General features: G+C 59.8%; 2 protein-coding genes across 9 annotated transcripts; one reads left to right on the forward strand and one right to left on the reverse strand.

Annotated features, from left to right (window-relative positions):
* Positions 1 to 8,808: 8,808 nt before the first annotated feature.
* Positions 8,809 to 17,241, forward strand: LOC101872003 (zinc finger protein 777-like). 8 transcript variants are annotated; one of them, XM_034069583.1, is made up of 8 exons: positions 8,809 to 8,886; positions 9,336 to 9,614; positions 9,866 to 9,992; positions 10,867 to 11,055; positions 11,495 to 11,581; positions 12,473 to 12,727; positions 13,455 to 13,571; positions 14,452 to 17,241. In XM_034069583.1, exons 1-8 carry the CDS (start codon positions 8,863 to 8,865, stop codon positions 15,534 to 15,536), a joined length of 2,163 nt encoding a protein of 720 aa, XP_033925474.1. In that variant the 5' UTR covers positions 8,809 to 8,862; the 3' UTR covers positions 15,537 to 17,241. The 8 variants fall into 8 exon arrangements, with proteins under 8 accessions (XP_033925474.1, XP_033925374.1, XP_033925520.1 ...); XM_034069483.1 differs by having other exon boundaries at positions 8,829 to 8,886; positions 9,333 to 9,614; XM_034069629.1 differs by having other exon boundaries at positions 8,829 to 8,886; positions 9,333 to 9,614; positions 14,464 to 17,241.
* LOC115945643 (zinc finger protein 777-like) lies at positions 14,453 to 23,288 on the reverse strand. Its single transcript, XM_034070572.1, has 5 exons — positions 23,247 to 23,288; positions 22,609 to 22,977; positions 21,685 to 21,814; positions 20,858 to 20,977; positions 14,453 to 19,894 (listed from the first exon to the last, which is right to left on the reverse strand). The coding sequence occupies exons 1-5, from the start codon at positions 23,268 to 23,270 to the stop codon at positions 18,834 to 18,836; spliced, it is 1,704 nt and encodes a 567-aa protein (XP_033926463.1). The 5' UTR covers positions 23,271 to 23,288; the 3' UTR covers positions 14,453 to 18,833.
* Positions 23,289 to 23,408: the final 120 nt, after the last annotated feature.

Here is a 23,408-nt window from a genome sequence, read left to right on the forward strand (position 1 = left end):
GTGGGTTTGGCACGCTGGAGGGTTGACACCACAGGGCTCCTCATGCAGCGCCAGGGCTTGCGCAACCAGCAAACGTTTGGTATGGGGCGGTAGCACTGGGGGAACGGGGCCTTCACTGCACCAAGGGAGAGCAGGGAAAGGGTTTGGGATAGGGCTGGGAGTGGGAGCACATCACCTCCAAACACCCAAAACGTGGTCAGGGGATGGGTGTCTGATGGGAAGGACCAGGAGAAGCTGGGGAGGGCCTGGGCACTGCGGTCCTTCCCCATCCCAGGCCCAGCCACCATTCCTGCTTCTGCTCCCTGCCTGCACCTCCCTGCCTGTGCTCCTACCACCCAGCACAGGCTTAGGGTGTTTATGGAGAGGCCAAAGTGACCCTAAGCAGCATCAGGCTCCAGCACAGCTGGTAACAGCCCTTCCCTCGCAGGGGACGAGCGGCGTTGGCCGGCGCCGGCCCCACAGACCCTGCTCCGGGTGCTTCTCCGTCCTGAGCGAGGTGAGCCGGGCCGTGGTTGTGCCACACCACACCATGGGACCGGGGGACGTGGCTGTGACTTGTTGGTGTCACCCCAATGGTGCCTGTCACTCCCATAGGAGTCGCGGTCGACGTCGTGGCGCGCCAGCGAGGGTGATGAGGGTCAGCCGCGCAGGCGGGTGCGTATGGAGCTGCTGGAGGAGGATGGTGAAAGGTCCAGCAGTGCCACAGGCAGCCCCCAGCCATGTTCCCCCACCCCACGTCAGTCTGTCCCCAGAGCTGGTGTGACACTGTGCTCGCTCCCACAGGAGAGGGACAGGAGGGAGGACAAGGAACTGGCACAGCCTGAGATACCCCAGCACCATCCGGGACAGGTAACATCAGAGCCACATCAGGACCGCCGCCAGGACCCATCTGTGAGCCTGCTGATGGGGACACGGGGGTCACGGGTACCCCTGGCAGCCCCCACTGTGTCTTACAGAAGGTGCTGAGCGCCCAGACGGTCTGGCAAGGAGCAAAGCTGGTGCCTTGGCACAGCCGCATGCCGGGAGAGAACCGGGGGCCTGGCCAACCCCAGGCCATGCCCTGAGGCAGTTGGGGGGCCCACCTCCACCATCCACAGGGTATAAATGAGCCTGTGCCTGGAGAAGCCCAGCCCCACTGACCACCCTGTGCACCCCCAAAGTGCTTCGGGGTCAGCCCCTGGGCCCTGCATTGCCAAGACACTGAATAAAGCCAGCGAGCCAGAGCATGGGGGTGCATCTGTCCGTATGTCCTGTCTGTGTGCGTCTGGGACATGACCTTAGCTTGGCTGAACCCACATGGGCAAGGCAGCAGCCATGTCCTCCAGCTAGGGCAGAGACCCTGGGCAGCAGGCTGGGCTCCAGCAGCCGGGATTGAGGGTCCCAGGCAGGACAACAAAGGATTGCAGCTCCTGACTCCTTCTCTGCTCTGGTGAGATCCCCCTGCAGCCCTGCATCCAGATCTGGGGCAAAAACACATGAAGGATATGGAGCTGTTGGAGCAAGTCCAGAGGAGGCCACAAAGATGCTCTGAGGACTGGAGCACCTCTGCTCTGGAGACAGGCTGAGAGAGCTGGGCTTGTTCAGCCTGGAGAAGGCTCTGGGGAAACCTTAGAGCAGCTCTGGTGCCTAAAGGGGCCAACAAGAAAGCTGGAGAGGGGCTTTTGACAAGGGCAGGTGGGGACAGGACAAGGGGGAATGGCTTTAAACTGACAGAAGGAGATTGAGATGGGATCTGAGGAAGAAGTTCTTCTCTGTGAGGGTGGTGAGGCCCTGGCACAGGTTGCCCAGAGAAGCTGTGTCTGCCCCATCCCTGGCAGTGTTCAAGGCCAGATGGGGCTTGGAGCAACCTGGTCTGGTGGAAGGTGTCCCTGCCTGTGGCAGGGGGTTGGGACTGGATGGGCTTTAAGGTTCCTTCCCACCAAAATGGCTCCATGATTCTGTGATTAATGACAACCACAGGAGTGTTGGCTCTGACCAGTCCATGCCCAGGAGCTCTTGCTGGAGCCATGGGGTGTAGCACAGTGGTGACAGTGACAGGAACACACACACATGCCACCGTCAGCCCCAGGGGACACACACAAAGGTCACCACGTCACTGAGCAGTGAGGGCTCAGCACTGATGTGCCAGGCAGTGATGTGGGCCCCAAGGTGGGCTCAGTGTTGGCACAGGGGCAGCAGCAGCTCTGCAGCTCTTGCAGCCCCTCTCCTGCCTTCACCCCTCGGTGCTGACGGGCACCCAACCAAGAAGCTGCCTGGCACAGGAGGTGGGACATGCTGGGGCCCATCCACTCCAATGAGCGCCATGTGCCTGGGGGAGCACAGCATGGGCAGAGACACTGGAACTGGGGGGGCCGAGCTGCAGGACCCCCATGGTCGCAGGCAGCAGCGTTCCCTGCCTGTCCCCTGCACCCCGGGGGATGAGGCGTGAGGCACTTCCAAGTCCTCCCCGGCACCCTCCGCTGCCGCTGGATGCAGGAGCTGCAGAGGAGACATCGGCTCATTGTGCAATCACTGTTTAATTCAGGGAGCGGGGGGCACCACAGACACCCACGGGGTGGCAGGATGGGGGGGCCAAGCCCCACAGCAGTGAGTACCAGCTGCAGGAGGAGCCTGCCTGGAACCTAAGTGGCCAGGAGTGGGGCTACCCCTGTGGTGTGGCCCAGATAGCCCCTCCTGACTCAGGGCCGGGTCTGCCATGAGCAGCCCTTGGGCTGCAGAACACAGGGGCTCAGCACCGCTGCAGTGGGGGAAGGATCTGGCACTCCCCAGGACTCACTCACAGCCCCAGAGGGTCTTGGCCATGGCCGGCAGGCACCCTCCAGGCAAACCGGGTGGCAGCAGGGCAGGCCCAGCATGGTGCGGACAGGCAATGGGAGCAATGGTGAGGTGGGCACCGGCCCAGCTGCAGGGCTGGGGGCACCCACGGGCTGCCTGCATTAGCACCTTCGTGTCGGTGAAGGGGAGCAGGCCGTGGAGCTGCGGCTGTGCCAGGGCTGGCAGCAGCTCGGTCTGCAGGGAGCTGATGGCGCTGGCGTCCCCCGCACCATGGGGGAGCCGGGAGCGGGTCTCCAGCACCCAGCACCGGCAGAGGTGCAGGTGCTGTGGGTGAGAGCAGGCAGCTCCCACGCCCAGCCCCGCTCCAGCCGCACCGGGCGACTCCGCACACGGCACAGCTCCCGGCACAGCCACTCCAGCTCCTCTGCCGCTATGGGCACATGGACAGGGCCAACCGCAGCCTGGGTGTGCTGAGCCTTGCCGGGGGGCTGCTGTGGGGCAGGGGGGCTCCCTCTGGGGTCACTCCTCTTGGGTGAGCTCACTCTGGTGCAGCTGGGACACGTGCTGGAGCCCACTGGGGACATGGCACCCACTGTGAGCAGGAGGTGGGAGCTCAGCCCGTGCCCCGGTGTCCTCTCCCATGCCACCCCCAGCCCGGCCCCAGCCCCCCGGTACCTTCTGTCGAGGGTCTCTTGGTCACTGTCCCCATGGTGGGGGGACGGGCAGGTGGCCGTGTGCTGCCGGCATGGTGGGGGTTCCTGCACATGGCGGTGCTGCATGCACCCAATGCTTGGGTCTCAGTGGGGCTCTGGGGGGGCACCACCGGTGCTGTCACCCCTGGGAAGTGGCACAGCCAACCTGTCAGCCTCCCAAACCTGCCATCCCATTGGGCTGCCTGTTCCCAGTGCTGGTGCAGGGCCCCACATGTGTCCCAGCCCCAGGGGATAAGGGGCCACCAGTCCAAGGCAATGCTAAGACCTGGCCATTGCCCTGCTCCTCACCATGGGGCATGCAGGAGAGGGGACCTGGAGCCATGGGGTCATCCCGGCACAACACCACAGCCCCGAACCGCCATCACCATGTACCCAGCACGGCCATTCTATCCCCACAGAGGTTCCAGCCCCTTCTCCCACCAGGGGCCCTGGCCCCTCACACCAACAAGTGCCACTGAGACCATGCCACTGCCCCCCTGCCACTGACCTGCTGCAGTGGGGCTGTGCCCCCCGGTGCCTTTCCCCACAGCCCCCCCAGTGCCGCTGGTAGCTGCTGGCCAGGCTTGGATGGGGTCAGGGATGCTGATGCCCCGCAGGCACTCCTGAAGCCATCGCAGGGGGCTCTGTCCCACACTCCCAGCTGGTGAGCCCCCTGCAGGGTCACCCCAAGGTGTGAGGGGTGGAGGGGCCCTCAGCATCCCCCTCCCAGCACAAGGGGATCCCCAGGGAACACACACCAAGGGGTGCTCCTTGGGGACCTGACCTCCTGGGGTGCTCTCCCAAAGCTCAGACCCCCACATGGGTGTCCCCATCCCTGGGGGACCCCCCCAGAGATCGGCCCTCCAGAGCCCAGACTCACAGGGAAGCCCCTGCTCCCCAGGGGCAGCATTCGCCATCCAGGACACTGGGACTCAGCACTCCCCTCCCCATCCTTACATGCCCCACAGGGACTGAATCCTGCCCCAGCGTCCCACTGTGGGACCCCAGCCTGAGCACTGCCTCCTCCAGGGCTGCCCAGCACCCACTGGGACTCCTTGAGACCCTCTAGGACCTACCTGAGACCTCCCAGGACACCCTGAGATACTCCAAGATCCCCTCCAGACCCCTTTGAGGGGATCCCCCCTTGACCCCTAGGGCTCCCCCAAGTCCTCAGCCGCCATCAGCATGGGGCTGCGGCAGAGCCCCCGTTCCAGCCCATGCTGCAGGGCTGATGTGGAGCCGGGTGCCACCACCAGTGGGGACACTGAGCGGATGGGCGTCCGCCCATCAGGATCTGCCTCCCCAGCACTGGTGCTGGTGGAGGAGATGCCGAACACGGTGACGGGGCACCTGGCACCATCCCCAACCTGTGGGCAGCAGTGGGCAGCAACTGCTGGTGCCACGGCTTGCAAGGGGCCTGTGGGACACGCTCAGGGCAAGAGAGGATGGGACCTGGCTCACCATGGCCAAGCCTTCCCTGCAGCCCAAGGCATCCATGACTCCCGGGAACAGAGCACATCCCTGGCACTCACCCATGAGGGACACCCGGTGGTACCCAAGCCCCAAGCATGGTGTCCAGGCAGCTCCATCCCACTGCCACCGCGGATGCTGGAAACCAGCATTGAGCCCTGGCACACCATGCTGTGCCATGCTGTGCCATGCTGTGCCGTGCTGTGCCATGCCAGGCCATGCTGCAAGATGCCGTGCCATGCTATGCCACATCATACCATGCTGTGCACACTGTACCATGCCATGCTGTGCTGTGGCATGCGCTCAGTGCCATGCCATGCCGGATGGTACAACACCATGCCCTGCCAAAGCATGGGCACAATGCCATGCCATGCCACACCTCTGAGTGCGCACCTCCCACACAGAGGCTGGTGACCACTGGGCTCTTCCTGATGCCTCTCAGTGGGGCCATAGAGGCTGTTTGCTGGGGGAACAGAGGGGCCAGACCCCCTCCCTGCCAGCTCCTCCAGGCACCTCTCCAGGCTGCGGAGTGGGCAGCTCTCAGATGGCGTCTCCATTGTAACTGTGAAAGCAAATTCCAGCTCCTGGCATCCCCAGCAGCGGGAGGACACCCCTGGACACACCGCAATGGGGCTTGTGGGATGCCCAGATCCTCAGTACCAGCCGCCTGCAGCCCCTCATCCCTGTGCTGGGGTTCTTGTTTCCACCATAGAGCCCATCTGTGGTGACTGGGTCTGGTGAGGGGCTTCCCCTCGGCAGAACCCTTCTCTGCAGCAATGCCAGTGCCAACGTCAGGAGAAAGCCCTGCTCAGGGCTGGATGCTCCTGAGAATCCATCGCCAGGACCTTCTGCCCAGCGCACAGCACTTGGCTCCCTGGAACCCCAGTGATGAAGCCAGAGCTGGCAGGATCTGTGGGGTGGCTTCATCTCCGGTACCCTCACACCTTCGCCCTCACACCCTGCCAGGCACCAAAGCAGAGCCCCTGTGTCCCCGGTGCCCACTGGAGCAGGACCAGGCTGTCACCCACCTGCAGAGCGCCAGTGCTCACCATTGACGCCTATCCGCTCAGTGTCCCCACTGGTGGTGGCACCCGGCTCCACATCAGCCCTGGGGCCACCGAAGAGAAACTCAGGTATCTCCTTCACCAGCTGCACCAGGGCAGTGAGGGCCGGGCTGCTGGGGGGCCCTGGGGACAGGGCAGGTGGGGGTCAGGCAAGGCAGCCCCCACACCGAGCTCCACTTGGCCAGATGAGTGGGACCCGCATGCTGTCCCTGCTCTGGCTGGGAGCAGCGCTGGGCACGGCCCTACCGAGGGATGCCAGCAGCTGGGATGTCCCCTCCGTCACCTCCCGGTGCAGCTCCCGCTGCCATTCCTCCAGCAGCTCCCACTCCTCTGCTGAGAACCACACTGCCACATCCTCGAATGTCACCGGTGCCTGCAGGGATACGCCTGGGGAGCCCCAGCCCTCTTCCTGCCGAGGGGGCAGAGCAGGGAATAAACCACAGAGACACACCGAGCAGCAGCAGGACCCCAGATGGGCCTGGGTGTGCAGGGATGGTGAGTGCGAGCAGGCACACTGCACTCCAGGGCTGGCACATGGCTGGGAAAGGGCTGGTGCACCCATCCTGCATAGGCACGGAGGTAAGGGCTTCCCAGCATGCTCCCGGCACGCTCCCAGCACACTTCCCAGCATGCTGACTGACAGGTCCCTGCGCACTTCCCGCTCGTCAGGGAGCTCATGGGATAACCTGCCCTGACACCTTGGTATTTGCAGCAGGAATCACTTCGTCCAACCTTTCCCTCCCTGCGCCGGCTGGGCAGGAGCCCAACACATGCGATGGCTGTTGCCAGCTCCTTGTCGCTGTACCTGTCCTGCTGGAACCAGATGTGTGAGGATTTGCCAAGACAAGGATCCCCTGGAGCTCCATGGATGTGGCGGGAGCAGCCCTGGCACCAGCCAGCCCCTGAATCCCACCCGTCACCCCCAAGCCTGCAGATGGGCCCCATTTGCCCACAGTAGCAGCCAGACCAACAACACCCCCTGACTCTTGGCCCCCTTCTGCTGTGCCTGCAACCACCCTGGTGGGACTGTGACCTCCGGGATGGGACAGGACAGGACAGGACAGGCAGCACCCCAGAACCATGCTGCTGGCTGGATCCTTTCCCAAAACTGTTCCAGTGGTGTTCCCACATCCCACTGCTCCCCATCCCAGTGCTCCTCCCCATCCAGCTCCTCCCAATCCTGCTGCTCCCCACTCTGTTGCTCCCTGCATAGTGCTGCTAACCATCCCACTGCTCCCCATTCCTGTGCTCTCCACCATCCTGCTGCTCCTCATCCTGTTACTACCCCAATCCCACTGCTCCCACGTCCTTCTGCTCCCCATCGAGCTCCTCCCCATCCCACTGTTCCTCATCATGTTGCTCCCCTTATCGTGCTGCTCCCCATCCAGCTCCTCCCCATCCCACTGTTCCCCATCCCTCTGCTCTTCACTATCCTGTTGCTCCCCATCCCACTGCTCCCTATCGCACTGCTTCCTATCCTGCTGCTCCCCACTATCCTGTTGCTCTTCATCATCCTGCTGCTCCCCATCCTGCTGCTCCCCACTATCATGCTGCTCCCCATCCTGCTGCTCCCCATCCCACTGCTCCCCATGCTGGAGCTCTCTTCATCCTCTTGCTCCCCATCCTGGTGCTTCCCTTATACCGGTGTTCCCCTTATACCAATGCTCTCTCCATCCCAGTGATCTCCCAATCCTCATCTCCCAATTTCCCAGTTATCTCCCAGTCTCCCAGTGCTCCTCTCCCTAGTGCTCCCTCTGTAGGATCCTCCGCCAATCTCAGTGTTGCCCCATCCTGTTGTTCTCCCCATGTCAGTGCCCTCCCCTTCCCGGTGCTCTCCTCTCCCCGGTGCTCTCCCCATCCCTGTTCTCCCCATCCCGATGCTCCCCTCACGGTGCTCTCCCGGTCCTACCTGCTGAGGCGCGGCCATGGCTCGGGGGACCGCTCCGGTGCCCGCTCCCGGACGGCAACCGGCGGCGGAGCAGCCCCGCTTCCCACTCCCCGCTCCCAGCTCCCGGCTTTCCTCTCCCGGCTCCACCCCCGGCCCGGCTCGGAGCGGGACCGCGGTGCAGCAGCCCCGGGCAGTTGCCCCCGCTCCCTCCCCCGGTGGGGCAGCGCCGGTGCTGGTGCCGGGGCTCACCCCGTCCCCGGAGCGGGGGGTGCGGTGGCACCGAGTGACCGGCGCGGCACGGGGCGTCCGGCGGGAGGTGTGGGGCTGGGCTCGGTGACACTGGGACAGCCAATGGGGTCCGGGGCTCGGTGGCACCGGCGGGTGCGGGGCAGACTGTGGCGTGTGGGATGGGTGGCACCGGGGGACAGGGAGAGTCTATAGCGTCCGGGAGCCGGTGACACCAGGGGTGCCGGGGGAGCCTGTGCAGTGCAGGGTGTCGGCAGGTCCATGTCCGGCAGGACCACCAGGGTGCACCGGCGGTCCATGGCACGGGGACAGTCAATGAGTTGCGGGGTTTGGTGGCACCGAGAGTTTCGGGGTTTAGGAATACCGGGGGATTGGCACAGTCTGTGGGGTCGATGGTGCTGGGGTCCCGGCACATCCTATAGGGTGCGTGAGGTCTGTTGCGACGGGTCCCGGTGGCAGGGGGAGTGCCGGGGAGCCCGTGGAGCGCAGGGGGCCGATGGCACCGGGGCACAGGGACAGTGAGTGGGGTCCGTGCCTCGGTGGCACTGGGGTCAGCCCCCACGTCCCGCCGGGCCCCGGAGTCACAGCCCGCCCCCTCCGTCCAGCAGCCTCCTTATCCTCCCGGCCGCGAGGGGGCGCTCTCACCCCGCGGGGCCCCGCCCCTTCAGGCGGTGCTTCCTGGCTGCCCGCTGCTGCCGCAGGGCGCGCGGGTCCGGTCCGGAGCGCCATGTCCCGCCGGGGCTCGGCTCAGGTGAGGGCCGCGGCGCGCCGGGTGCAGCGGGACGGGTCTGACCGGGCCCAGAGCCAGGCTGGACCCGCGGCCACACAGCCTGGGGTCAGGGGGCCGGTCCCAGGGGAGGTGGGGCTGGAAGGGTGGTCCTCAGGGGTGCTGCTCCTGGGGTGAGGGAGGGGTCCCAGGGGAGGCAGCTCAGGGGCAGGTGGAGCTGAGGAACCCCCAGGGGTGCCAGTAGTGGGGGATTTGGGGCTGGGGGGTCCTGTTGGGGGGTGTCCCTCAGGGGTACTGCCCCTGGGAGTGGGGGCGCAGTCAAGGAATGGCAGGTCCCCCAGGGGATGTGGGGTCTTGGGAGTCCCTTGATGGGGGGCACCACGAGTGGGTCTCCAGGCCCTGGCTGCCTTTTGGCCAGGGCAGGGCCTCCCCCTTCAGTTCCCATTTCTCCCCTGGACTTGGGTGTCCAGCAGCAGAAGGTGGTGCAGGCCATGGGGCCACGGACTGCGGCAGGGCAGGTGGAGGCCCAGCAGCTGCAGGAGCTGTGGAGCCGGACAGAGAGGGCAGAACGGAGGCTGCTGGCCTGTGAGAACCTGGTCGGGGAGCTGCACAGCAACCTGGCAGCCCTGGGCAGCCTCCTGCAGGACTATGGGCAGCTCCAGCAGCGGCTCGACAACGTGGAGAACCTCCTCAAGAACAGGAACTTCTGGATCCTGCGGCTGCCCCCCAGCTCCCGGGGTGAGATCCCCAAGGTAACAGTGTCCAGCCTGGCCCCTGGGAGCACCCACTGAGGTTGTGCAGGGGGTCGGGCAACACTGGAGTGATCGAGGCTGAGCCCCTGCGAGTCCTGAGCTCAGGGTGCAGCAGCCCTGATGTGGCTGGGTACGCTGAGCTCCAGCAGCCAAAGCCAAGCCAACCACACGCAGGCTGTGTGTGTGGTTGTGTGTTTCCAGTTATTTAATGACACTGGAAGTCACCGAGTGTGTGATCCTTGCAATTCCAGGTGCCACTGACGTTCGATGACATTTCGGTGTACTTCAATGAGCAGGAGTGGGAGCAACTGGACTGTTGGCAGAAGGACCTGTACAGGGCTGTGATGAGGGGCAACTACGAGACACTGATCTCCCTGGGTAAGGTACATGGGGTGGGCTGGATGTTGCCTGCCACAGCCTGTAGGCAGCCGAGCTTCTCCTGAGCAGTCAAAACTACCTGTTTCCACTCCCTCCTGCTTGTCAAGAATGGACAGGGTCCAGAGTCTTGAGTGACATGGTCTTGTGTGAGGCATTCCTGCACATGGCAGGGGGTTTGGAACTGGATGATCTTAACATCCTTTCAAACCCAAACCATTCTATCAGGAACCGTCTGTCGGAAATAATAATAGCAATACTAATACAAACAATATCTATTGAAAAAAAAATCTATGTGAGATGATGTTTCCAATGGAAACCCAATGCAAATAGGTTTCCAGGGTCAAGGAAGCATCATGAGCTTCCTGCACAGTGCAGGAATTATTTGGGTGAAATCTGATACTTGCACCTTGAACTAGTTCTTGTGTTCAGTGTGTTCAGCCCCGCTGTGAAGTGGCAGGGAAGTTTCCATCTGCCTTCGTGAAGAACCAACCTGATGGTGCTCAGTCTTTCTAAGCACACTCAGCATGTTAGTGGATGACTTGGGCTGAGAGTTTTCTGTCCTGACACCAGAAGGGTATCTCAAGAGTTGCTCTTGAAGTCACTGTTAGGGTTGGAATGGGAGGAAATGTTCAAGACAAAGCTTTTCCCACTCCTTGAGATTTTAGTTCACGTTCTGTTACTTAAGAGCTTCTCTGTAGCTGAGCCCCAGCTGTGCTCACAGGTGGGTCCTGCCACAGGGCAAGAACACAGTACTTCCTTTCTGCATTATCTGGGGTTAGGGAGAGAAGGATTGCCTGGAAATGGTTGGGAGCTTGATGGAATAGAGGTGCAGGCAATTCCCAACAAAACACACTGTCCTCTGCTCCCTGAGCAGACTATGCTGTGTCCAAGCCTGACATCCTGTGCCGGATTGAGAGGGGTGAAGAGCTCTGTACCAGAGATGGACAGGAGTCCCCACAGACATGTATTAGAGAGGATCAGGAGCCCCCCCAGGCACCAGAGGATGATGACCAGGTGGAAGAGGCTTTGGAAGAAGATGAAGTTCCCATGGAAGCTAACAGAGGTGAGTGAGGTGGTGCCAGGAAGACATGGAGCTTCCTGTCTCAGCTTGATCAGGAATATTTATGCTCAGTTAGATGAATCCCATGAGAAAACCAGACAAAGCCTGTTGGGAGGGGCTGGGATGGAGCTTGGAGCAGAGGGACCTGGGTCTTATGATCCCTTCCAGTCCTGTTTCTATGCAGTTCAGAAATCCTCCTTCACCTGATTGCACAAAGGAACCTTGGGCTTCCAAAAATGCTCTTGCTTGCCTCGGTGAGGGAGGAGATACAGTTGGAAGGGAGGAACTGGGGAACCTGCAGTGTCCTGGGTTCAGCAGTAGCAGTCATTTTTCTCCTTCTTAGTAGCTGGTGCAGTGCTGTGGTTTTGACTTTCGGCCTGGGAACAGTGCTGATAACACCAATGGTTTTAATTGTTGCTCAGTAATGTTTACTCTGACCAAGGACCCTGTGAGTCTCACGCTCTGCCAGAGAGGAGGGGAAGCCGGGAGGAAGCAGAGACAGGACACCTGACCCAAACTGACCAAAGAGGTATTCCATACCACAGCACGGCATGCACAGTATACAAACTGGGGCAGTTACCCATAAGGGCTAGATCACTGCTTGGTCAGGCTGGGTATCAGTCGGCAGGTGGTGAGCGGTTGTATTCTCTTCCCTTGTTATTTCCCTTATTATTATTGGTGGTAGCAGCAGAGGTTTGTGTTATACCTTAGTTACTGCACTGCTCTTATCTCAACCCGTGGGAGTTACATTCTTTCCATTCTCCTCCCCATCCTTTCAGGAATGGGGGGAGGAAGAATGTTGGCAGGGGGACGGGGGAGTGAGCGGGCAGCTGTGTGGTTCTGAATTACAAGCTGAGCTTAAACCACGACAGAGAAGGAGGCTGGAGCAGCCCTGCTAGTGCTGTCGGGGAGCAGAAGTGAGGAGAGCCATGGCATGGGAGAGCCAGAAAATCAATTGTTCACTGTGAAGGCTGGAAAGGGATGGACATACCCTGGCAGAGCCAGGAGAAGAGGAGACATATGGGTAGAGCTGTGATGGAGAGCTTGTTCCTGCAAGACTCATGAGTTGAGGGTGAAATAAGCCCCAGGAGAGGCCAGATGAGTGCTGATGAGGGGCAAAGGGCAGGCTCCATCCTTTGGGGAGCACTACCACAAATGATACGAGCCCCAGGTGTGTCTTTGGGGGTTGGTTTGTCAAGTGCTCCCAGGAAGAGAGAAAAAAGATGTTTCCTAGAGAGAGGCTGCTGCTCTCCTTGGGGATTTTCATGTTCTCTTACTGAAGATCTCAGTAACTCAGTTCAGTCACCTGCACTTCCTGCCAGCTCCAGGGGTAGGGAGAGAAGCATCGCTTCTGGAGTTTGACAGGATAAAAGTGCAGCCAGTTCCTAATAAAACACACTGTCCTCTGCCTTCTGAGCAGAGAATACCATGTCCAAGCCTGACGTCCCCTCCCAGATCGAGAGGAATGAAGAGGTCTGTGCCAAAGATGTCCCAAAGCTCCCACGTAGACGTGCCAAGGTGGGTGATGAGCCCCGACAGACACGCAGTAGAGCCAGGCAGCAGGCTTCTCAGGCAGGCGTTACGGATGGTCAGAAGCCCCAACAGACGCCAGAAGAGATGAACCAGGTGAAAAAGGCTTTGGGAAAAGATAAAGACCCCGTGGAAGGTAACAGAGGTGAGTTTGGTGGGTACCAGTGGGATGTGTTTCCCTAGGCTGTCCTGTCCCAGCTTTCAGGAGGGCTCCCAGCAGCTCTGTTGGAGAGGGCACAGCAGGTCACTGTGCTTAAAAGGAGCATCAGCAGGGAAAACAAGAAGCCTTGGAGTGTGTTGTCAAGGTGCTGCCATGGAAAGCAGAAAGGGTTCAAGGCATTGAACCCAAGGGAATGTGGGAATGTTGCCCGTGGAATTGATGAGGAAGGGTTTAGGAGGGATGAGGCTGCCCTCCAGAGGTGACGGCACATAGCACCTTGGTTTCCCTCTTCCCAGCCCTCTCTCTGCTTCTGGTCCTTGTGTGTGACTTCACTCCTGTTCCTTCTAACACCTCACGTGCTTTCCATAGAATCACAGAATTGTTTGGATTGGAAAAGTCCTTTAAGATCATTGAGTGCAGCCGTTAACCCAGCACTGCCGAGTCTACCGCAAACCCATGTCCCTAAAGCACCATGTTTACAAGTCTTGTAAATACCACCAGGGATGGTGACGCCCCCACATCCCTGGGCAGCCTGTTCCAATGCTTGACAACCCTTTGATGAAGAAAATGTTCCTAATATCCAACCTAAACTTCCCCTGCTAAAACATGTCATGGCTTCTTGAGCTGCAGCATTCTCTGTCTCTTCTCCATGCTCCCACCAAAGCAGAAAGATAGCTTTCCACAGGTCTTTACAATTGCTCTTTTCTGCCAGCAGAACTCCCCATCGTGGTGGTGAATGTCATGTCCCTGAGTGCACAGAAGAAACAGCTGCGGAGGGAGAATCGGCCAGAACCAGAGATGGGAGAGAATGCGGCTGAGCCCAGCACCAGTGAGTAACTCTAGGCTGGGGAGACACAGGGTACTGCGGGAAGGAAGCAGCTCCCAGCTCACTAATGTGCTGGAAATGGGGAGGGAGAAGGAAGCTTCAAGCCTCCCTTTGATCACTGAGCAAGGCAGGGGACTGGTGTTGGCCATTTCAGCCCCATCATCTGTGTGGAAGGAGCTATGGGCCAGTTGCAGTTCCTTCTATCAGAAACTGAGGGAGAGCTGGCAGTGGTAGCACACTTCCTTCCTCCAGCTCTGTTGTGCTGTCATAGAGCTAGCCTTGAGCTTCCTGTGGCATGGCCCAGTTCTCCATGCTGGCAGCCGGGGGTGCAGGAAGCAGGGTGGCCGTGTGCAGACACCCTCTGTTCTGGTGCTGAAGCTTTGCCAAGCTAATACACAGAGCACTTCCCTCGTCAGGGGCTCGGAACCTGTTTCTGCCACTGGTTCTGGGAATGGCTTATGCCAGCTCAATGGCTGGGCTGCAGGGGAGGTGGGTAGTTTGCCACAGCCCTCACAAAGAGGGGCTGGTTTGGCCACAACGTTTGGGTTTGGTGTCAGACTCAAGCTCGACAGAAGTGAAGAGCTCATAGTACTGCAGGCTGTCAGTTCTTCAGTGACCTTTCCTGCTACATCTTGTGGCTGTCACTGGTGTCATGGTTTTGGAGGCAGATGCCTCTGTGCTGGCATGGCAGCAGACCACAGCCTGGTTCTTCCTGGGACCCTGAGACCACACTGAGTGGCTCAGGACATTGTGGTGGCACCACTTCTGTCTTCCCAAACTCTGCTTCCACAGTTGGAGGTAGCTCCTGGATATGTAAAAACCTGCTCAGTGCTTTGGAACTTAACCTGGGTTTGTCTGGGAAGTGTGAGTCACCAATGCACAGGTTCTGTTTCAGAGGAAGGTTTATTAACAGAAAAGCAACCGGCACGTGACAAAGCTCCTAAAAAAGTCAAGGTGAAGGAAGAGGAGCCTGCAGTGTTACAAGGGGTTTCTGCAGCCTCTTCCAGCACAGCTTTCCCCAACGGCCCCAGAAGCGAGCAGGGCAAGGCCAGGAGCAAGAAGAAGCCGAGCCGGTGCGCAAGCAGTAGCCTGCTGATGGGTAACTGCCGGCGCGGCTACGTGCGCGAGTGGTCGCACCCCTGCACCGAGTGTGGGAAGCGCTTCCGCCTGAAGATCAACCTCATCATTCACCAGCGGAGCCATGCCAGAGAGGGGCCCTATGAATGCACCATGTGCGAGATCAGCTTCACGGACAAACGCCACCTCGACCTGCACCAGAGCATCCACATAAAAGACAGGGCCTTTGGTGCCAAAGTCTGGGGTAATGTCCATCCCGAGCTGAGGATCCGGCCCAGAGGGAAGTTCTGCGGGGCTCTCTTCAGAGATGCGCGCAGCCTGGCCAGTGGGACCTATGCAGGGGGAGGGCCCTGGCTGGCCCAGCCCAAGGAGGAGGTGGACAGCCCGAGCCTGTCCAGCACATGTTTGACCCGGCAGCAGAGCCTTAAGTCTCAGAAGAAGCCTATATTGAAATGCAACCTTTGCAAAAGGATCTTCTCTTGCACCTATAACCTCCATCGGCACCTGCAGACCCACACGCAGGACAGGCCGTACTGCTGCTCCATCTGCAAGAAATGCTTCACCCGCAAAACCCACCTCTTGCGCCACGAGAAGATACACGAGCGCCAGAAGGCTACGGTTGCAGTCCAGCAGAGTGTGCCAGTGTCCCAGCAGCCCCAGTCGCAAGAAGCCCCAGAGGTGCCCATGAACAGGAGTGTTCCTTGCTCACCACCTGAGGCATCCGGGTGGAACACGAGCCCTCCAGCCGAAACTGTACCAGCAAATGCGCTCCCACTTGGCCTGGCAGACCTCAGGCTGGATGTGAGCTCCCATAGCTGGGCTGGGCAAGACGTCCAGCCTGTGGTTAGGCTGGGGAACAGGGCAGTGGTTTCGAAGCTGATGGAGAAATGATAATGGGCAGAGCCAAACTGCTCGTGACCTCAGAGGGGAACTGCATGAGCACTGATATTGCACATGGTGAGACACTGGGATTGTGAAACATCTGTCCATTGGATTTTAGGAGCTTTCCTGAATTGTAGAAGGAACAAGCTTGGAGGCACCCTAAGCAGCAAATTACAGAAGCCTCCAGTGATCCAAACCGCTTTGCCATTCCTCAGACTCTTGTGTCTACTGGCTTATTCCCCAAGTTTTCCCAAGCAGACCTTTCTGGGGAATCATCAGTTACATCTACTGCAGCCAGAGAGGAATTGCAAACAGCAGCTGATTACCCATTACTTGATGGCCCCTCGTGTGTGGAAGCACAATGACATGGTGAAGAGGACAGAGGGAAGGGAATCACGCCAGTGAGCCAGGCAAGATTCCCAAAGAATGCGTCACTGATGAAGTTCATTGACCAGGATGCTGGATGAAGAGAGTGTGGCATCTCTGAGACCCCACTGTATACTGGCCATAGTTAGCTGATACCCTACCCTGGTGACAAAATCTGCATTGGAAGATCCATAGAACAAATCAAACCATAACATTTTCCAGCTGTGAGGGTGCTGCAGGTGATTTCAGGGTCCCAGCAATACCTTCTGGCAACAGGGCCAGCCTGCAGGAACCTGTCAGTGTCCTCTCAGGAGCAGCCTGCACAGGTGCACTTCACAGGTAAGGTGACACCTGCAGCACTACAGCACTCCACGCAAGGAACCCCCTCTTCATGACAGCTGCCACACATCAGTACTGGCTGCCACCTGGTCCCACTGCAGAAAGAAGGAAGCCCTTGCTCTCCAAACTGCATATTGTCTCCTTTAGTCACGTGCAAAATCCCACTGTAACTAATCCCATGGAGGACTAGTTCTGCTACCTCAAATGGCTTCTGGAGCGAGGCCTGCCCTGAGGCAGGTGGGTAATAGAAGCCTGGTAAGCGATGGAAGCCAGGCCCAGCAGCCACAGAATCATGGAATCATAGAATGGTTTGGGCTGGAAAGGACCTTAAGATCATCTAGTTCCAATCCCTTGCCATGGGCAGGGACACCTCACACTAGACCATGTACAGAGTAAGGTAGCACCATGCAGCCCAGAGGAGCTGCTGAGACTCATGAGTTTAGTTTTTCTGTTCAGGATTTTCATTCTTCGTTGCTTGATGTAATTATTTGACACCCCCAAGTCTGAGTACTCCTCCATGAAAGTCGCATGGAGAAGCAGTCTGCTTTTATCCTATTTCTCATTCCTGGTGACTCCTGGGGGAGGCGTGGCAGTGTCATTGCTGCTCCTTGGGGACACACAAGACTTCCCACTGCTCCTCTGGGATGGTTTGCAGTGCCTGGATGCAGCGTTTGCCATGAGGGGGTGATGGTGCCACACACATTCCTGCAGCAGAGCACTGCAGGATACCAGGGCCATTGATGCTTCATGGTGATGTGGTAGTGACAGCACTGGTTACCCCTGCCTGGGTAGAGCTCCCATGTAGGTTCCAATGACACGTGTGATGGTTTTGCTGGTGGGTGATGTCTCCGAGGCCAGCACAAGTGGTGTGGAGGGGCCGGCCTCTCCCTCTGGCCAACTGCTCTGGCCAGGGCTTTTCCTTTGAAGCTGTTGTGAATGGGACCAGCATTTCCTATGAAATCCCAGACCCTTTTCTCAGGCTATGGAATCAATAAAATATTTGTCTGTATGTCTGCCTGCTGTGCATGGCAACCCTGTGCCTGTCTGGTGCAGGAGTAACCTGGCTCTGCCTGGGCAGTGAGGTAAAGGGCAGCTCCAGCCTGGGAGTCATCACTATCAGCTCCATCACCTCCTTCTGTGTATGGTGACTGGTCAAGATCCCGGGCAATGTCCCAATGGTGAATGTGTGGGGAAGGCACAGGGCTGTCATCTGCCACTGCAGCTGCACAGTGGGGCTGGGAGATCCCAGAAAGCAGGGCTGTGCCTAGGGCAGCAGGATCATAAAGGGTCACAGCCTCTGCTCCCTTCTTGTACTAAGAAGCCCATGAGCCACTAATGCAGGGGATGCTGGCCCTTTGCCACTGTCCCAGTCCTTGCTGGACACTCCCTAGTTCACCCCAGTCCCTTGTGCTGGACCCAGCACCCTGGTGTGTGCCCCAGGGCCCAGCAGAAGGGTAAGATCCTGCCCCTGGCAGCCTAGGTCCCCCCCAAGCTCCAGGGCTCTGCTTTTAATTGACATGGCCACCAAAGCCATAGGGACACCCTCAAGTGGATGCAGCTGCCATGCTGTGTGAGGGCCAAAGCAAGGGGACATAAGAACTACCTCAGGACTCTGGCCAGGAACGTTGAGCCTTTGGGATGTGGGAAGCTGAGCACCCAAAGGGACTGGGAAAGGACAGGCAATGGTGTGGCCCTGACTGCCACAGGCAGGGCTGCAGGCAGGAGGGTTGGTATCCCTCAGCATTCCCAGGAATTGCCATGGGGCCCATATCCCCAGAATAGGCTGTGATTAGCAACTCCACATTCCCATCAGGCAGCTCTGTATTACCATGGGGCAGCTTCAGATTCCTCCCCTCCTGGCCAAGAAGGAAGCAGCTGCCCAGGGCCTGACATGGAGTCCAGGGCCCGGTTGTACTTGGGCTCCTGGTTTGTATGAAGTGTGAGGAATCATCCTCAGGGTGCCTCACACTAGGGTGACAGCCGGGCTCTTCCCTCCACCAGAGTGAGCGATCGGAAGTTGCAGGGTGGCAGAGCAGGAGCCACACACCTGACTGCAGCTATGGTCAAGGTGTGTGTTGTAACTCATGGGCAATGTACGCACAAGTCCTGTCTCCCTACCCCAGCAGCCCAGAGTGCACCAGGAGACCACCACATCAGCCCAGTCTTTTATCCATGTCTCTTCCCCAGCTGCTGACCAGCCTCTACCCCGCAGCCCTGCCACACTGGTGGTGTTCAATAACCCTGAGTTCAACCACCCTGCAGTGCCCAACATGGCTCCTCCTCAGCCAGATCCCTCATCACGGGGCAGCGGCACAACCCGGCTCAGCTCTGGATCCCAGAACCTCCTCCACTGCTCCAGGCCAGTCTCTTCACCCCCTGCATGTTTTGCTGCCTGCAGAGCACTCCAGCCTTCCTCCTCCTCCTGGAGCCCCATGCAGTGCAGAGCCCCATGGCGGTACCACCAGCCCCACGGTGTCACGGACAGCCCCACAGCGGTGTGACACCAGCCACCTCGTGTGTTCCATTGTCAGAGGCTGCCGCACCTCTGCAGAGCAGCCCAGAGAAACAAAACGCTGCCCCTTCCCTTGTGTACCCCTCACGCTACCGATTGTCCTGGGTCAATGCGGCGCAGGGGTTTGTGTCCAGCTCCCGGTCCTGGCTTGGCAAGCTGACAGCAGGAGAGCTGGCCACAGCATGGATCTTCTGGTGGTGGTTCAGAGACTGCCGGTGCCGGAAACTCTTGGTGCAGCCGCTGCACTGGAAGGGCCGCTGCTGCGTGTGCCGGCGCTGGTGCTCCTCCAGTGAGACTTTCTGGGGGAAGCTCTCGGCACACTCAATGCAGCGGTAGAGCCGCTCCCCGGCAGCGCTGGCCCGTGGGGCCCGGCCTGCCCAGCCACCCCGCAGCTGCACCCCATGGATGCGCTGGTGCTTCTGGAGGTGGTGCTTCTGGATGAAGCCCTTGCCACAGGCAGGGCAGCGGTAAGGGCGCTCCCCGGTGTGGATGCGGTAGTGCTTGTTGAGGTTGGACTTCTCGTTGAAGCTCTTCCCGCAGGCTGGGCACTGGAAGGGGCGTTCGCCCGTGTGCAGGCGCTGGTGCCGCAGCAGCGCAGCGTGATGGGCCAGGCTCTTCCCGCAGGCTGTGCAGATGAAGGAGCCGTTGCTCTTCCTCGCCTTGCTCTGCTGCCGCGCCAGGAGGTTGCGCTTCAGGCGGGTGCTCTTCCAGCCCAGCGGGAGCGCGCAGGGCTCTTCTCCCCCGGCGCAAGGACGATGCTCCTCCGAGCTGAGCTGCGATGAGGCCACCTCCGCGCTAGTTTCTGCTCCCAGTGGCATGCCCTGGGGCAGGGCAAATGGCTGGTCATTCCCCACACCAAGCACATGCTCTGTTGGGAAGGGCAAGCCTGGGGCAGGGTGAGCTTCCACGGGCACAACCACGGGCTTAAATTCAAGCTGGGTGGTGGTTTCATGTGTGCAGAAGTCTCCTAAGCCCGATCCTTCTGTCTTCTGCCCATCTATGGCAGCATGGTGGTCCCAGGGCACAGGCTGCTCCTGGCTCAGGGGAACCTCCCCTTCCAGCCTCAGCGAGGGTGCCTGTGGCAGAGCCAGGACTTGTGGTCCTTCCTCCTGAGGCTGCTGCTCTTCTGTCTTGATCACAATGTTCTCACCTGCCAAGAGACAGCAATTTATTCCTGGCAAGGAAAGCTCTCCCATGCTCACAGTTGCAGGAGCAGGAGCTGCGCCTCCCTGCAAGCACATCACCAAGATGAACCAGCAAGTGTGGCATGAGAAGTGGAATGGGAAGGCTTTACCAAGAGCAAAGTCGGAGAAGGACATATGAGGTGGTGGAGAGGGTGCTGGCACCTCTTAGGGGTTATCAGGGTATCCCATTGAACTTCAGGGAGGTTTCGTGGACTGACAAAGCAATAAATAAACAAACCAAAACACAGGAAATGGGAAGGCAAAGTGGAGGCTGCAGAGTACTCTGTCCTGGAAGTTTTGTTGGGAATGGCAGAGTTTAGGTGGGTGAATCTGGGGAAAAGGAGCAAAGCAAAACCTTCCAGAGCAGTCTACCTGCAAGCAAACAGCCACAGAGACACGCTCGCACCAAGCCTTGCCCAGGCCTCCCTATTTTCATGGAATCATAGCATCATAGAATGGTTTTGTTTGGGAAGGACCTTAAAGCTCACCCAGTTCCAACCCCTGCCATAGGCAGGGACACCTTCCACTAGACCAGGTTGCTCCAAGCCCCATCCAACCTGGACTTGAACACTGCCAGGGATGGGGCATCACTTTCACGGATGCGGCATCATTTTCCATTCGTTTTGGCAAGGGGGCTCTTCTGGCCTTAAACATTTGGTCTTAAAAGTGTTAAGGAAGCCCCACTCGCATAGCTTAAATTCCCGGCACCTTCTGACCCCATGCAAAACTGGAAACACTCCCTGCAGGGACATGCTGGGCTTGGCTGGCCCCATCTCTAGTGGGAGCAGCAGGCAGGCCCCATGCCCCTCACTCTGTGGGCAGGCAGTGGCAGTGTGCGGACAGCACTGGACCAACGCACCCAGTGCCGACCCTGCCTGGCCCCACTGTGTCCCTGGTGCTTTCTCTCAGCCTTCGTGGCTGTGACTCACTGCAGCCAAGGTGCCCCAGCATCGATCCCTCGTCCGGCAGCCCCTGTGTCCTTGCACCCGGATCCTCCCTATCCTCGGCTGGCAGCAGTAGAGTGGGTTTGGAGCTGGCATCCGCAGGCCCTGGAAGAAGGAGTTGGTGGTATGAACAGCTGATGGTGGTGACCAGCACCAGTTCCCCTGACTAAAGGGCTGTTCTCACACAGTGGGAGCTCTGGGGTGCCTGGAGGGGTCCTGGATTCCCAGAGCAGCTGCTCTGACTTCCCAGTGCCACGCAAGCAAGCAGGTTGGTTTCAGCCCAACCAGGCAAGTGATTTCAGTTACCTCAAGAAGAGGTGACTGTCGGGAGCCCAGCCTTTAAAATTTCAGTCAAAAGTAATGAGTGTTAAAATCTAGGACTGGCTGCAGCAAAACCCTACAGGATGGCAGATGTATGGCCCATGTCCTGGCAAAAAAAAACAGTGCATGAATGCAGGCTGCACGACACAGCATGGGTACATCACCCAAAATCCCCACCACACACTACCCTGAGCACATGAGGAGGGCTCTCCTCTACTCCCACAGGTAAGCTGGGGCTGACAGAGGACCATCTCCTGGTGTCTGAACAGCCCCAGACAGCACTGCTGGTGTTCTTTGGATGTGCAGGGTGAGCACGAGGCATGGCTGTCACCCACAACCAAGGGGCACCTGGAAAGTGTAAAGGCGTCACCCCTCACTACCTGTTCTCCTCTGAACACCTGGAGAACACAGCCGCCTACACACAGTCATAAACTGGAGCCAGCCCAGGGGATGAGAACATGTCTGACACATGAGTAGAGACCAATCCTCACCAAGGAAGACTCCAGCCTCATCGTAATTCCCCTTCATCGCCATCCTGGAGATCTCCTTCTGCTGGCTGTCCATGCTCCCCCATTCCTGCTCTGGCAAACCTGCCACCTCATCCTCGCATGCCGCTGGCATCTGAAATCACATATGGCACCACCTTGGTGCTTCCCACCTTGGGCACTCGCCAATCTCCACGACTCCCCCAGGAAAGCGGACTGTGGGTAAAGCAGTGCCAGCCCCACAGCTCGGATGGAAAGGAGCTGGGTGAGCAGCAACCCCCTCACGCAGGCACTGTCCCACCAGCAAGGTGACCAAGGAGGAGCCAACAGGCTGAAAATGTGTGGGGAGGTTGCGTCCTGCTTCCCGTCTTCACTGAGGACAGGGAATAGCAAGAATTCTCTGGCTGCTGCCTTGGTGTGCTGGAGCACCAGTGGGACTGTGAACAAGCTGCTCTGAGCAGGTCCCCACGAGAGCCAGTGTCACATCTCACTGGCCACATGGTCACCTGGGGTACATCTCTATTGCCTTAAGCATGTCCCTGTTACCTGGGTCTCATTCCTGTTTGTCACCTTGGGCACATCCTTGTTATTTGATGCTTAACTCTGTTACCTTGGGCATGTCTCCATTAGCTGGAGCTTGTACCCGTTCGTCACTGTGGGTATGTCCCCATAGGCTGGGCCTTGTCCCTACTACCTTGGGCTCATCCCCAGTATCCTGGGCTCATGGTGGGCTCCTCCCTGTTCCCCAGACTCACTGCCACTGTTACCTTAGGCTCACCCCTGTCACTATGGTCTCGTCCCCATCACTGTGGGCATGTCCCTATCACCTTGGGCTCATCCAGTTGCCTGGGGTTCATCCCCAGTTACCTTGGTCTCATCCCCATCACCTGGAGCCCGTCCTTGTCACCATGGGCTCATCCCTGTCATTACCTTCGGCTCGTCCCCGGCAAGGACCATAGCGGGCCCGGGCCCACCCCGGTGCTGGAGCTGGCGCTCGACGTGGTCGAGGCGGCGGGAGCTCTCCTGCAGCAGGGTGGCCAGGGCGGCCCAGCGGCGCTCCAGCCGGCTGCCGAAGTCCAGCACGGCCTTCTCCAGCCCGGTCACCTTCTGCTCGGCTGTCTCTGCTCTGCCCTCCAGGCTCAGCAGCCTCAGCGCCTGCGACTCCACCTTCCTCTCCACCGCCTGCACCGCCGCCACCACTGTCCACAGCGACACCTCGGGCACCGCCGACGGCTTCGTCCCCTCGGGGCCGGCGCTCGGGAGCTGCTGCCAGGCCTCGGGCCCCCACCCGGGCTCCTGCTGCGGGGCGGGAGGGGCGGTGAGGGGGTGCCCAGGGCTGGGTAGGGACGGGGCGGGCGGCGCCGCGGTACCGGTGGGACCGGCCCCTCCCGCCCCTCACAGCGGCTCCGGGCCCGCTGGGGGCCGCCGGTAGGTACCGCGGGCTGACACCCCGGCGGGCCGGCAGCGGGACATGGCCGGTGCCTTCCGGCCGGTGCCCGCGGTGCCGGGGAGGGAAGGGGGGTGGGGGGAAGGTGTAAGGAGCCGCCGCCGCCATCCCCCCCGCGTACCTGAGCCGGGGCCCAGCGGGACATGGCCGCGCGCTGCAGCCGACGCCGCGCCACAGCGCCCCCTAGCGGCCCGCTCGCAGCACCGCCCCTCGCCCTGCCCACACTGGGACGGGCCCCCCATCCCCATCCCATCCCTATCCCCATCCCCATCCCATCCCTATC

This window comes from Melopsittacus undulatus, chromosome 1 (assembly GCF_012275295.1).
Source record: "Melopsittacus undulatus isolate bMelUnd1 chromosome 1, bMelUnd1.mat.Z, whole genome shotgun sequence".
Classification (NCBI taxonomy): Eukaryota; Metazoa; Chordata; class Aves; order Psittaciformes; family Psittaculidae; genus Melopsittacus; species Melopsittacus undulatus.